The sequence below is a fragment of the Panulirus ornatus genome, chromosome 17 (assembly GCF_036320965.1).
Source record: "Panulirus ornatus isolate Po-2019 chromosome 17, ASM3632096v1, whole genome shotgun sequence".
In the NCBI taxonomy this organism is placed as follows: Eukaryota; Metazoa; Arthropoda; class Malacostraca; order Decapoda; family Palinuridae; genus Panulirus; species Panulirus ornatus.
Genome location: NC_092240.1, coordinates 57,151,110 through 57,165,482, shown reverse-complemented (window position 1 = coordinate 57,165,482; position 14,373 = coordinate 57,151,110). Strand labels below are relative to the sequence as shown.

The 14,373-nt window shown below is 40.5% G+C and overlaps 1 protein-coding gene across 5 annotated transcripts in view; it reads right to left on the bottom strand.

The window, feature by feature from the left end:
- Window positions 1–14,373, bottom strand: part of Rich (Guanine nucleotide exchange factor subunit Rich) — a 349,449-nt gene that overhangs the window by 309,032 nt on the left and 26,044 nt on the right. For all 5 annotated transcript variants that reach the window (XM_071672678.1, XM_071672679.1, XM_071672681.1 and 2 more), the window contains exon 5: window positions 7,345–7,478. In XM_071672678.1, the coding sequence (XP_071528779.1) occupies window positions 7,345–7,478 (134 nt within the window). The remainder of the gene's footprint in view (window positions 1–7,344; window positions 7,479–14,373) is intronic.

Below are 14,373 nucleotides of genomic sequence, written 5' to 3'. Positions count from 1 at the left end.
ATGTATATATGCTGTGTGTGGATGTGTATGTATATACATGTGTATGTTGGTGGGATGAGCCATTCTTTCGTCTGTTTCCTTGCGCTACCTCGCTAACGTGGGAGACAGCAACAAAGTATAATATAAAGATCATGAAGGGCAAGTGTTCTGGGAACAATTGAATGTATTAGCAGCTTTGATGCATGAGACTGGGTTACAGTGATGGGTGATTTAAATGTGAAGGTGAGAAAATGTGGCAGTTGAGGGAACAATTGGTGTACATGGGGTGTTCAGTGTTGTAAATGGAAATGGTGAAGAGCTTGTGGATTTCTGAGCTGAAAAAAGGCTGGTGACTGGGAATACTTGGCTTAAAAAGAGAGATACACATAAGCATACGTATCTGAGTAGGGGTGATGGTCAAAGGGCATTATTGGACTATATGTTACAGTGGCAAGAGGTTAAGAGCAAGGACACGAGTTGAAAAAGAGGGCAAATGAAGGATGGAGTGAGAGAATATCATTAAATCTTTGTGAGAATAAAAAAGATGTTTTGGAAGTATGTAATAACGCACATAAGACGAGAAAAAATGGGAACTGTGGTGAAGAGAGCAAGTGGGAAGTGATAACAGATAGTGATGGAGTGAGTACTTTGAAGGTTTGTTGAATGTGTCTGATGATAGAATGGCAGATATAGGGTGTTTTGGTCGGGGTGGTGTGCAAAGTGAGAGGGTCAGGTAGAGTGATTTGGTGAACAAAGAGGTAGTGAAAGCTTTGCAGTAAATGAAATCTGGTAAGGCGGAGGGTTTGAATGTCATTGCAGTGGAATTTATGAAAAAAGGGGGTGACTGTGTTGTTGATTGGTTGGTAAGGACATTCAATGTATTTATTCAATGGACTCTGGTGAAGTGCCTGATGATTGGCAGAATGCATGCATAGTGCCACTGTACAAAGGCAAAGGGGATAAAAGTGTGTTCAAACTACAGAGGCATTAGTTTGTTGAGTATTCCTGGGAAATCATATGGGAAGGTATTGACTGAGAGGGTGAAGGCATGTACAGAGCATCAGATTGGGGAGGAGCAGTGTGGTAGTGTGGTTTCGAAAGTGGTAGAGGATGTGTGGATCAGGTGTGCGCTTTGAAGAATGTATGTGAGAAATACTTTGAAAAACAGATGGATTTGTATGTAGCATTTACTGACCTAAAAAAGGCATATGATAGGGTTGATAGAGATGCTTTGTGGAAGGTTCTAAGAGTGTATGGTGTGAGAGGTAAGTTGCCAGAAGCAGTGAAAAGTTTCACCAAAGATGTAAGGCATGTGTACAAGTAGGAAGAGAGGAGAGTGATTGGTTCCCAGTGAATGTCGGTCTGTGGCAGGGGTGTGTGATGTCCCCATGGTTGTCTAACAAGTTTATGGATGGGGTGCTTACGGAGGTAAATGCAAGAGTTTTGGAGAGAGGGTTAAGTATGCAGTCTGTTGTGGATGACAAGGCCTGGGAAGTGAGTCAGTTGTTGTTCACCGATGATATAGCTCTAGTAGTTGATTCATGTGAGAAACTGCAGAGGTTGGTGACTGAGTTTGGAAAAGTTTGTAAAAAGAGAAAGTTGAGAGTAAATGAGAATAACAACAAGGTTATTAGCATCAGTAGGGTTGAAGGACAAGTTCATTGGGATGTAAGTTTGAATAGAGAAAAACTGGAGCAAGTAACCTGTTTTACATATCTGGAAGTGGACTTAGCAGCGGATGGAACCAGAGAAGTGGAAGTGAGTCACAGGGTGGGGAGGGGTGAAGATTCTGGGAGTAATAAAGAATGTGTTGAAGGAAAGAACGTTATTTCGGAGCAAAAATGGGTATATATGAAGGAATAGCAGTTCCAAAAATGTTAAATGGTTGTGAGGCATGGGCTATAGATAGGGTAGTGCAAAGGAGGGTGGATGTGTTGGAAATGAAATGTCTGAGGACAATATGTGGTGTGAGGTGATTAGATCGAGTAAGTAATGTAAGGGTAAGAGAGACGTGTGGAAATAAAAAGAGCATGGTTGAGAGGGCAGAAGATGGTGTGTTGAAATGGTTTGGACATATGGAGAGAATGAGTGAGGAAAGATTGACGAGGATATATGTGTCAGAGGTTGAGGGAACAAGAAGCAGGAGACCAAACTGGAGGCGGAAGGATGGAGTGAAAAAGATTTTGAGCAATTGGGGCCTGAACATACAGGAGAGTGAAAGGTGTGCAAGGAATAGAGTGAACTGGAATGATGAGGTATACTGGGGTTGACATGCTGTCAATGAACTGAACCAGGACATGTGAAGAGTCTGGGGTAAGCCACGGAAAGGTCTGTGGGGCCTGGATGTGGATGGGAAGCTGTGGTTTTGGTGTATTACACATGACAGCTAGAGAATGAGTATGAACAAATGTGGCCTTTTCTGTCTTTTCTTGGTGCTATCTCACTGAAAGGGGGGGATGCTACTTCCTGTGTGGCAAGGTAGCAACAGAAATGGATGAAGGCAAGCAAGTATGAATATGAACATGTGTATATATTTATATGTCTCTGTATGTATATGTATGTATTTGTTGATATGTATATGTGTGTGTTTGGGCATTTATGAATATAAATGGTTTGGATAGTATTGCAGTAGAATTTATTAAAAAAGAGGGTGACTATATTGACTGGTTGGTAAGGTTATTAAATGCATGTATGTCTCATGGTGAGGTGCCTGAGGATTGGCGGAATGCTTACATAGTACCATTGTACAGAAGCAAAGGGGATAAAAGTGAGTGCTCAAATTACAGAGGTATAACTTTGTTGAGTATTCCTGGGAAATTATATGGGAGGGTATTGACTGAGAGGGTGAAGGCATGTATAGAGCATCAGATTGGGGAAGAGCAGTGTGGTCTCAGAAGTGGTAGAGGATGTGTGGATTAGGTGTTTGCTTTGAAGAATGTATGTGAGAAATACTTAGAAAAGCAAATGGGTTTGTATGTAGCATTCATGGATCTGGAGAAGGCATATGATAGAGTTGATAGAGATGCTCTATGGGAGGTATTAAGAATATATGGTGTGGGAGGCAAGTTGTTAGAAGCAGTGAAAAGTTTTTATTGAGGATGTAAGGCATGTGTACATGTAGGAAGAGAGGAAAGTGAATGGTTCTCAGTGAATGTAGGTTTGTGGCAGGGGTGTGTAATGTCTCTATGGTTGTTTAATTTGTTTATGGATGGGGTTGTTAGGGAGGTGAATGCAAGAGTTTTGGAAAGAAGGGCAAGTATGCAGTCTGTTGTGGATGAGAGAGCTTGGGAAGTGAGTCAGTTATTGTTTGCTGATGATACAGCGCTGGTGGCTGGTTCAGGTGAGAAACTGCAGAAGCTGGTGACTGAGTTTGGTAAAGTGTGTGTAAGAAGAGAGTTGAGAGTAAATGTGCATAAGAGCAAGGTTATTAGGTACAGTAGGGTTGAGGGACAAGTCAATTGGGAGGTAAGTTTGAATGGAGAAAAACTGGAGGAAGTGAAGTGTTTTAGATGTCTCGGAGTGGATTTGGTAGTGGATGGAACCACGGAAGCAGAAGTGAATCATAGGGTGGGGGAGGGAGCGAAAGTTCTGGGAGCGTTGAAAGATGTGTGGAAGTCAAGAACATTATCTCGGAAAGCAAAAATGGGTATGTTTGAAGGAATAATGGTTCCAACAATGTTATATGGTTGCGAGGTGTGGGCTATGGTTAGAGTTGTGCGCTGGAGGGAGGATGTGCTGGAAATGAGATGTTTGGGGACAATGTGTGGTGTGAGATGGTTTGATCGAGTAAGTAATAATAGGGTAAGAGAGAGGTGTGGAACTAGAAAGAGTGTGGTTGAGAAAGCAGAAGAGGGTGCTTTGAAATGGTTTGGTCACATGGAGAGAATGAGTGAGGAAAGATTGACCAAGAGGATATATGTGTCAGAGGTGGAGGGTACGAGGAGAAGTGGGAGACCAAATTGGAGGTGGAAAGATGGAGTGAAAAAGATTTTGAGTGATCGGGGCCTGAACATGCAGGAGGGTAAAAGGCGTGCAAGGAATAGAGTGAATTGGAACGATGTGGTATACCGGGGTCGACGCGCTGTCATTGGACTGAATCAGGGCATGTGAAGCATCTGGGGTAAACCATGGAAAGTTGTGTGGGGCCTGGATGTGGAAAGGGAGCTGTGGTTTCGGGCATTATTGCATGACAGCTAGAGGCTGAGTGTGAATGAATGGGGCCTTTGTTGTCTTTTCCTAGCACTACCTCGCACACATGAGGGGGGAGGGGGATGTTATTCCATGTGTGGCGAGGTGGCAATGGGAAATGAATAAAGGCAGACAGTGTGAATTGTGTGCATGTGTATATATGTATGTGTCTGTGTGTGTATATATATGTGTACATTGAGATGTATGGGTATGTATATTTGCACGTGTGGACATGTATGTATATACATGTGTATGGGGGTGGGTTGGGCCATTTCTTTCGTCTGTTTCCTTGTGCTACCTCGCAAACGCGGGAGACAGCGACAAAGCAAAATAATAAAAAAAAAAGACAATTAAAAAATGTATAGTATTTAAGGTAATTAAAACATGTATAGGGGAGAAAGAATATTTCCCATGTATTCCCTGCGTGTCGTAGAAGGCGACTAAATGGGAAGGGAGCGGGGGGGGCTGGAAATCCTCCACTCTTGTTTGTTTTTTGTTTTTTTAAATTTTCCAAAAGAAGGAACAGAGAAGGGGGCCAGGTGAGGGTATTCCCTCAAAGGCCCAGTCCTCTGTTCTTAACGCTACCTCGCTATCGCAGGAAATGGCGAATAGTATGAAAAAATAAAAATAATAATAAAACTTTACAAGAATAAAAAAAATGTGGAAGCATGAGTGAAGGAAGCATATGGTGAAGTAAAAACTGGGGATGAAATGAGTATTGTGAAAGGATTGCTGAATGATAAGTATGCAGAAGTGCAGTGTTTGGGAGATGCAGGTAAGCAAAACAAATGGGTCATGGCAAGGAGTTTGGTGAAAAGAAAAAAGGTGGTGAAAGTCTTGCACAAGATTGTGGCAAAGCACCTGGAGAAGATGGGATTGCAGTTGAATGTCTCACAAAAAAGGGGTGACAGTGTGGCTGGTTGGTTGGTTAACATTTTCAACATAGGTATGGCTCAAGCTGGGGTGCTGAAGACTTGCAAAATGCATGTATTGTGCCCAAGCATAATGGCAAGTGCTCATATCACTGAGGTATATGTTTGCTGAATATACCTGCTAAGTTGTATGAGAAGGTGGTGGAATGCTCAGAGAATAAGACTGATAAGGAACAGTGTGGTTTCAGGAGTGGCAGAAAATGTGCAGATCATATGTTTGCTTTGAAGAATCTGTGTGAGACACATCTGTAGAAAGAAGGATTTCTGTGTGCCATTTACGGATCTGGAGAAACAATGATAGGCTGACAGAGATGCTTTGTGGAAGGTGCTACAAATATATGGTCATGGAGGAAAGCTATTGAAAGTAGTGTGGGGTTTCTATCAACAGTCAGGCATGTGTTCAAATAGCACCAGAGGAGGGTGGGTGGTGCCGGTGAAGGTTCTGCAACAAGGACATGTGATATCACCATGTCTGTTTGATCTGTTTATATGGATGGGGTGGTGAAGGAGGTAAATGTGAGGGTCTTGAATAAAGGGGCAGGTCTGAAATCAGTCAGGGGTGGAAAGGCTTGAGAGATGAATCAGTTGCTGATTGCTCATGAATGTCTCTAACAGCAGACTTAAGTGAGAAACTGAAGAAACAAGTGTCTAAGTTTGGGAGTGTGTGTAAAAGGAGAAAGTTGAGAGTTACTAAGAAAAAATGTCTTATCAAGTTTAGCAAGGAAGACCGACAAAGCAATTAGACTGTGAGTTTGAATGAAGAGAATCTGGAGGAAGTGGAGTGTTTTAGATACCATAGAGTGGACATGGCAGGGATGGAGCCGTGGGAGCTAAAGGAACCCATGGGTGGGTAAAGGGACAAATGTCCCTGGTGCATTGAGGAGTATGCAAAGGGAAGTCACTGTCTATGAAAGCAAAGATGGGTATGTTTGATGGTATAACAGTCCCTCATTTGTTCACAATCATTCTCCAGCATCTAAAATACAACCAGGCGCAACAGGTCTTTCTGTGGTTTCCCCTGGCTGCTTCACATGCCCTGGTTCAGTTCAATAACAAAATGTCACTCCCTACGAACTACATCACTCCAGTTCACTATCACAAGCACACTTTTCATCCTCTTGCATGTTTAGGCCAAGAGCACTCAAAATCTTATTCACAGCATCCTTCTATCTTCAATGTATATGTATTTTTCATTTTTTCTTTGCCTAACTGATTTTTGCCACACTGTTTACACAGGCGTATAATGCAATTGTATGGTCAAGTTTACAGCATCTAAAAGGAAAACCATTATACTGTACTAGGTCTTTATCATGACTGTAAAATTCTAGAAGCTGTAATGGAGCAGTGGACAGGACAAATGACACACAGGGCTCTACTTGTGCTATACAGCATAAGGATGCATGAACAGGTTGGATAACCTCTGCACAACAACACCTTTCCCATTTTCTTTATAATCTGCAAATGAATACCCTGTTTTCATCTTGCACCACTCTTGTTTCATATTCATATGGTATAGTCAGTGACAAACACAAGTACTCAATCTTCCTTTCAAGTCACATTTGTTTCAGACTCATAAGGAAGTCAGTGGCAGAAAAGTACTTTATCTTCCTATTGGGCCACATTAGTTTCAAATTCATAAGGTGAAGTTAGAAGCATATAAATAACACTAAATAATGATCTATAAAGTCTCATCTAATAAGGTGAAGTTAGCAGCATATAAATAACACTAAATAATGATCTATAAAATCTCATCTAATAAGGTGAAGTTAGCAGCATATAAATAACACTAAATAATGATCTATAAAATCTCATCTAATATTTTACTTCCTTTTAATGATAATAAAATTTAGTAACGAATGCTAAAATTTCATAAAATCACTAGTTCAATACCCTAAAATATCAACATAGAATCTACTGAATCTGATCAGAGCAGATCATTATGGATGATTTAAACATACAAAATCAGGACAGAAACATATATGCATAGCAGTATCTCCTGCCTGGTATGCAGGGGAAGTGATATCTTATAATAACAAAATCAGGATGGAAAGACACAGGAAGAGCAGTATCTCCTGCCTGGTATGCAGTGGAAGTGATATCTTATAATGACAAAATCAGGATGGAAAGACACAGGAAGAGCAGTAGCTCCTTTATTGTGCAGTGAAAGCATAAACATCAAAAGGAAGAGCTCTACAATGTGAAATTGCAAAATGATCTACAATGAAAAAAAAGCTTCAATACTTACATTTGGATCAAATTTAAGTGTTGAAGCTGTAAGGAAAGCTGCTTTGCCATCACTGAGAACAACTGCAAAGCCTCCAACCAATGGGGAATACTCCAGGTCTATCACATGAACTCCAGGGGTGTCAAGAGGAACCGCTGAAATGAGGAATGGATATGAAACAATTGCATTAAAATCCTATTTTTGTTATAGACTGTATAAAAAATTGAACAATATTGTGAAATATACAACTGTAACACCTCTTTGTTTACACAATATACATATCTTTGAACATGCTCATCAGTAATGTTACCTTCACTCTACTGAATCTGATGAAAAAAAAGACAGATTTATCCACTGAAAAGAATACCTGAACACTTCCAATCTTATTATTTAAAACTTTAAATCAACCCTTTATTCAAAGTACTGTTTTCATGTATACATGTCTAACTTGAAAAGGATGGAGCTCCTTTACTTATAGTTTCAAATTTCCCAACCACATTTGAAAAGGCTAGTGCCATGTAGAAGCTTAAGTAGACTCCATATGTCACCTGCAACTCTAACAGGTCATATATTATGCAAAAGTGGTATGTGATGGAATTCGTGAGATAGCTGGTAAATGGGGAGTGCCTGGAATAAATGAGAATGGAAGCTAACTTGTGAATATTTGAGCTGAGAGGGGCTTATTCCTTGCAAACACCTTATTTCAGCACATGATGATCCACGGATATACATAGACAAAGATTGATGGAAGAGAAGAGCAAAAGGCTATGACTGACTATGTGGTAGAGTAAGAGAGAGAGAGAGAGAGAGAGAGAGAGAGAGAGAGAGAGAGAGAGAGAGAGAGAGAGAGAGAGAGAGAGAGAGAGTCGTGCGAAGTTCGGTAAATAGATACATACATACGTACATGTGTGCATACGTACATACATACGGACGTATATATATATATATATATATATATATATATATATATATGAAAGATTGAGAAAGATTGTGCTGGATGATAGAGTTGTGAGAGGATTTATTGGAGACTTACAATTTCACAGTTTTTGTGGGGATGAGAATCAGGGAGAAGTGGAGGTATGGGGTACGAAAGAATGGAGAGGTAAAAGTGTGAGCACATGTGATGAATTAGAAAAAATACAGGGAGGAGTATGAAAGGAAGGTAACTGAAAGCTTAGATGAAGTACAGCAAATGTAGGAATACAGTCATGTATGAATGAGGTATTTAAAATGTTTAGAGAAATACCAGTAAAGGCAGGAGAATAAGTAGTTGGATACAAGGTAGTGAGATATAGGAATAAAAAGGGCAATGCAGAAGAGATTAGAAATGCTGTGGAAGAGAAGAAAAAGGCATATGGAAGATTGCTCAATTGGAATGTACCAATGAAAGTTCAGCAAAGGAGGAGGGAAGAATACAAAATTTGTTAGCAGACTGTTAAGCAGATAGAGGAAAGCAAAGAAAGAGTAGATGAAGATTTTGGAAGAAAGTTAAGTGAAAAGTTTCATGATAATACAAACTATACTGAAAGGAGATGGAGAGACGTGGATGTAAGAGTGGAAATGATGATGTAAGAAGTGAGGAATGGGAATTGCTGAATCAAAAAGAGGAATAAAAGGAAGATGGAAAGAGTATTTTGGAGAACTGATGAATGTAGAAGGGAAGGCAGCAGTTGTTACATGTATGGGTATGGAAGACAAAAGGAAGATGATACAAGTGCAGGGACCTATAACAAAGAAGGAGGTAAGAATGGCAGTAATGAGGCTGAAGGTAGGAAAGGCACCGAGAGTGGATGGGATTATGGCTGAAATGCAGAATCATGGAGGAGAAAGTCTGATAAGAGTGGATGCATCTTATACATAATTTAGCACGAAGATTGGATGAAAGCTATTACTGTTCCTTTATTCAAAGGAAAAGGTGTGAAGGATTTACGTATCAATTACAGGGGAATAAATATGTTAAGTATACCAGGAAAAATGGAAGAATGAGTGGAAAGAGAGAACCTTATCTGGAAGAACAAAATGGGTATATTTGAAGGAACAGTAGTCCAACAACTATATGTGGACGTGAGGCATGGGCTATTGATAAGGTTGGAGGAGAAAGATGTATGAATTGGAAATGAAATGCTCGAGGACAATACGTGGTGTGAGGTGGTTTGATCGAGTAAGTAATGAAAGGGTAAGAGATATGCGCAGTTATAAAAGTAGTGTGAGGATGAGAGAGCAGAAGAGGATGAGCTGAAATGGTTTGGACATATATAGAGAATGAGTGAGAAAAAGTTAACAAATTGGATATGTGTCAGAAGTGGAGGGAATAAGGAGAATGGGGAGGCCAAATTGGAGGTGGAATAGTGGAGTGAAACAGACTTTGAGCAATCAGGGCCTGAACATGCAGGAGGGTGAGAGGCATGCACAGGAGAGAGTGGACTGGAACGATGTGGTATACTGGGGTCAACATGCTGTCAATGGACTGAAGCAGAGCAGGTGAAGTGCCTGGGGTAACCCATGAACAGGTTTATTGGGTCTGCTTGTGGATAGTGAGCTGTACAGTGATCAAGTACAAAAAAAATAGTTTTCATCTGCTTACAGAAAGTATTGCATATTCTACATATCATTTTCATCTTCTGTTTACAGAGTCCTGCATATCCTACTTATTGTTTCTATCTTCTGTATACAGAAAGTATTGCACAGACTACTTTCTGCTTTTATCTTCCATTTATAGAAAATATTGCATATTCTACTAAATATTTTCATCTTTTATTTAGAGAAAGGATTTATTGATATATTCCTCTAAAGGTGAAAAAAAGGGCAAATGAGAGTTGGGGTGAGAGAGTATCATTAAATTTTAGGGAGAATAAAAAGATGTTCTGGAAGGAGGTAAATAAAGTGCGTAAGACAAGGGAGCAAATGGGAACTTCAGTGAAGGGCGCAAATGGGGAGGTGATAACAAGTAGTGGTGATGTGAGAAGGAGATGGAGTGAGTATTTTGAAGGTTTGTTGAATGTGTTTGATGATAGAGTGGCAGATATAGGGTGTTTTGGTCGAGGTGGTGTGCAAAGTGAGAGGGTTAGGGAAAATGATTTGGTAAACAGAGAAGAGGTAGTGAAAGCTTTGCGGAAGATGAAAGTCGGCAAGGCAGCAGGTTTGGATGGTATTGCAGTGGAATTTATTAAAAAAGGGGGTGACTGTATTGTTCACTGGTTGGTAAGGTTATTTAATGTATGTATGACTCATGGTGAGGTGCCTGAGGATTGGCGGAATGCGTGCATAGTGCCATTGTACAAAGGCAAAGGGGATAAGAGTGAGTGCTCAAATTACAGAGGTATAAGTTTGTTGAGTATTCCTGGTAAATTATATGGGAGGGTATTGATTGAGAGGGTGAAGGCATGTACAGAGCATCAGACTGGGGAAGAGCAGTGTGGTTTCAGAAGTGGTAGAGGATGTGTGGATCAGGTGTTTGCTTTGAAGAATGTATGTGAGAAATACTTAGAAAAGCAAATGGATTTGTATGTAGCATTTATTGATCTGGAGAAGGCATATGATAGAGTTGATAGAGATGCTCTGTGGAAGGTATTAAGAATATATGGTGTGGGAGGAAAGTTGTTAGAAGCAGTGAAAAGTTTTTATCGAGGATGTAAGGCATGTGTACGTGTAGGAAGAGAGGAAAGTGATTGGTTCTCAGTGAATGTAGGTTTGCGGCAGGGGTGTGTGATGTCTCCATGGTTGTTTAATTTGTTTATGGATGGGGTTGTTAGGGAGGTAAATGCAAGAGTTTTGGAAAGAGGGGCAAGTATGAAGTCTGTTGGGGATGAGAGAGCTTGGGAAGTGAGTCAGTTGTTGTTCGCTGATGATACAGCACTGGTGGCTGATTCATGTGAGAAACTGCAGAAGCTGGTGACTGAGTTTGGTAAAGTGTGTGGAAGAAGAAAGTTAAGAGTAAATGTGAATAAGAGCAAGGTTATTAGGTACAGTAGGGTTGAGGGTCGTCAATTGGGAGGTGAGTTTGAATGGAGAAAAACTGGAGGAAGTGAAGTGTTTTAGATATCTGGGAGTGGATCTGGCAGCGGATGGAACCATGGAAGCGGAAGTGGATCATAGGGTGGGGGAGGGGGCGAAAATTCTGGGGGCCTTGAAGAATGTGTGGAAGTCGAGAACAATATCTCGGAAAGCAAAAATGGGTATGTTTGAAGGAATAGTGGTTCCAACAATGTTGTATGGTTGCGAGGCGTGGGCTATGAATAGAGTTGTGCGCAGGAGGATGGATGTGCTGGAAATGAGATGTTTGAGGACAATGTGTGGTGTGAGGTGGTTTGATCGAGTGAGTAAAGTAAGGGTAAGAGAGATGTGTGTAAATAAAAAGAGCGTGGTTGAGAGAGCAGAAGAGGGTGTTTTGAAGTGGTTTGGGCACATGGAGAGAATGAGTGAGGAAAGATTGACCAAGAGAATATATGTGTCGGAGGTGGAGGGAACGAGGAGAAGAGGGAGACCATATTGGAGGTGGAAAGATGGAGTGAAAAAGATTTTGTGTGATCGGGGCCTGAACATGCAGGAGGGTGAAAGGAGGGCAAGGAATAGAGTGAATTGGAGCGATGTGGTATACCGGGGTTGACGTGCTGTCAGTGGATTGAATCAAGGCATGTGAAGCGTCTGGGGTAAACCATGGAAAGCTGTGTAGGTATGTATATTTGCGTGTGTGGACGTATGTATATACATGTGTATGGGGGGGGGTTGGGCCATTTCTTTCGTCTGTTTCCTTGCGCTACCTCACAAATGCGGGAGACAGCGACAAAGTATAATAAAAAAAAAAAAAAAAAATCCTCTACTTATCATCAAAGAACATCTTACTCTAAAAGAGTCTACATTTCCCTGGTGAATAACTGGTGAATGAATACCTGGTGAAGACTTAAGCGGTCTTCTAATGCCGCAACCTAGGGTGGACCAAGGCTGTTGGTATGGGATGTTGATTGACCAAGCTTTTGGAAGCCACAGTCTGCAGGCCCACATAGTCCCTACAGTCTGGTACACTTTAGTATTTATAGTGTTCTTTCTTTTTGTGCATATTGCACCACTAGATTTCAGAGGTAGTATTTAAAAAGTCTTCCATGCCTGTCATGCCTGTAGGATGTTATTTCCAAATGTAAGTTGGGAACCATGCCTTCTAGAATTTTCCAGGTACAGACCACGACCTTAGAGATTTTAGCCATTCCAAGTAATCTTATTCCTTACCACATTAATATGGGCTGTGACATATCTCTGAACTTCTGATTTTTGTGTTTCATCTGCCTTGTAGGGTGGTGTTCAAACACAGTATTCAATTTGTGAAAGATTTAGTGTTTTGACTAACATCACTGTAGTTTTTTCATCTCTTGTCTTGGAAATCTTCAGAATCCAGCCCAGTATCCTTCTGCAGGAAGCAACCATTGTCCTGTTGTGTTCACTAAAGGTGAGGTCATTAAACATAATTACTTCAAGGCCTTTCACAGTGTTCAACTGGTTTATGAAAGCATCTGTGTCTGTCCAGCATTCTGAACTGTATCTGGATTCTTTATTCTTCCCATTCCAGAGGAGTTGAAACTTATCCCCATTGGGAAGCATGTTGTTTTCAGCAGTCCAGTTAAAGACTTAGTCTATGTCCCTTCATAGCCTTTCAGTATCCTCTGCAGTGACTTTCATATCTGTCCTCGTATCACCTGCAAAGGAAGATATGACACTGTGGCTCATGCTTGAGTCAGTGTCATATACAGGAATCAGGAGCAGAGGGTATGCATTTACAGTTGGGGGACTGGGTTTTTAACTATGGAAGCTCTGAAGATGGCATGGTTTACAACTATGTATTGTGATCTGTTAGTTAAAAAGTTTTGTAACCATCTTTCCATGGTTTACAACTATGTATTGTGATCTGTTAGTTAAAAAGTTTTGTACCCATCTTTCCATGGTTTACAACTATGTATTGTGATCTGTTAGTTAAAAAGTTTTGTAACCATCTTTCCATGGTTTACAAATATGTATTGTGATCTGTTAGTTAAAAAGTGTTGTACCCATCTTTCCATGGTTTACAACTATGTATTGTGATCTGATAGTTAAAAAGTTGTGTACCCATCTTTTATTCAAGTCATTGCCATCTTTAGCATGTTATATGCTATGACACCACAGTTACATGTGTCATATGCTTTTGCAATGTTAGTGTAAATCATGTCAACATTTTGTTTGCTTTCCAGGGCTTTAACAATCCTAACAATGTGGTCAAGCAACTGAGATAGGCAAGATCTTTTTGCCCTGAAACTATGTCCTAGATTATGTAAATTGTTCAGTTCCATAAATTCAGTCAGTTTGCCTCTTTGGACTCTCCTAAAGATTTTAATGATGAGTAATGTTAATGCTATCGGTGAATAGTTTTTTTAAGAACTGCTCTACTTCCACTTATGTGGAGTAAGGTGATGCGAGTCACTTTCAGACTCTTGGGAATGATGCCAGAAGCTGGACATTTTGTCCTGATGATATCTAGTGCTCCTGTATTTCTATATGACGACCAAGTTCCCTGGGTCTGGACCCAAGGAAAGTGCATGGGCACACTCTCAATGGGCCGCTGAAAATCCTATGTTGAGATGGTGATCTCTCAACGTGCAACTTTAGGAGAATACTGTTCAGCAAGGAGTCTGTTGGGTCTTTTATCTTCAATGTAGTTTTTGGCTCAGTGAATACTGTTCCATACTGCTTTTTTAGAACTTACTCAATTGCTGGCAGTCATCTGTAAAAATACCTTCTTCTGTATTTAGTGAGCAAATGGAGTTTATGATCCTCGACTTGCAGTTATGAGTGAAAGTATTTTGGTTAGTTCTTATTTCATTTGCGGCTTTTACCTCTTACTCCTTTTCCTGTGTTTCATACAACATTTTAAATTTATGGTCTTTTTTTTTTTTTTTTTTTTTTTTATACTTTGTCGCTGTCTCCCGCGTTTGCGAGGTAGCGCAAGGAAACAGACGAAAGAAATGGCACAACCCCCCCCCCATACACATGTACATACACACGTCCAGACACGCAAATATACATACC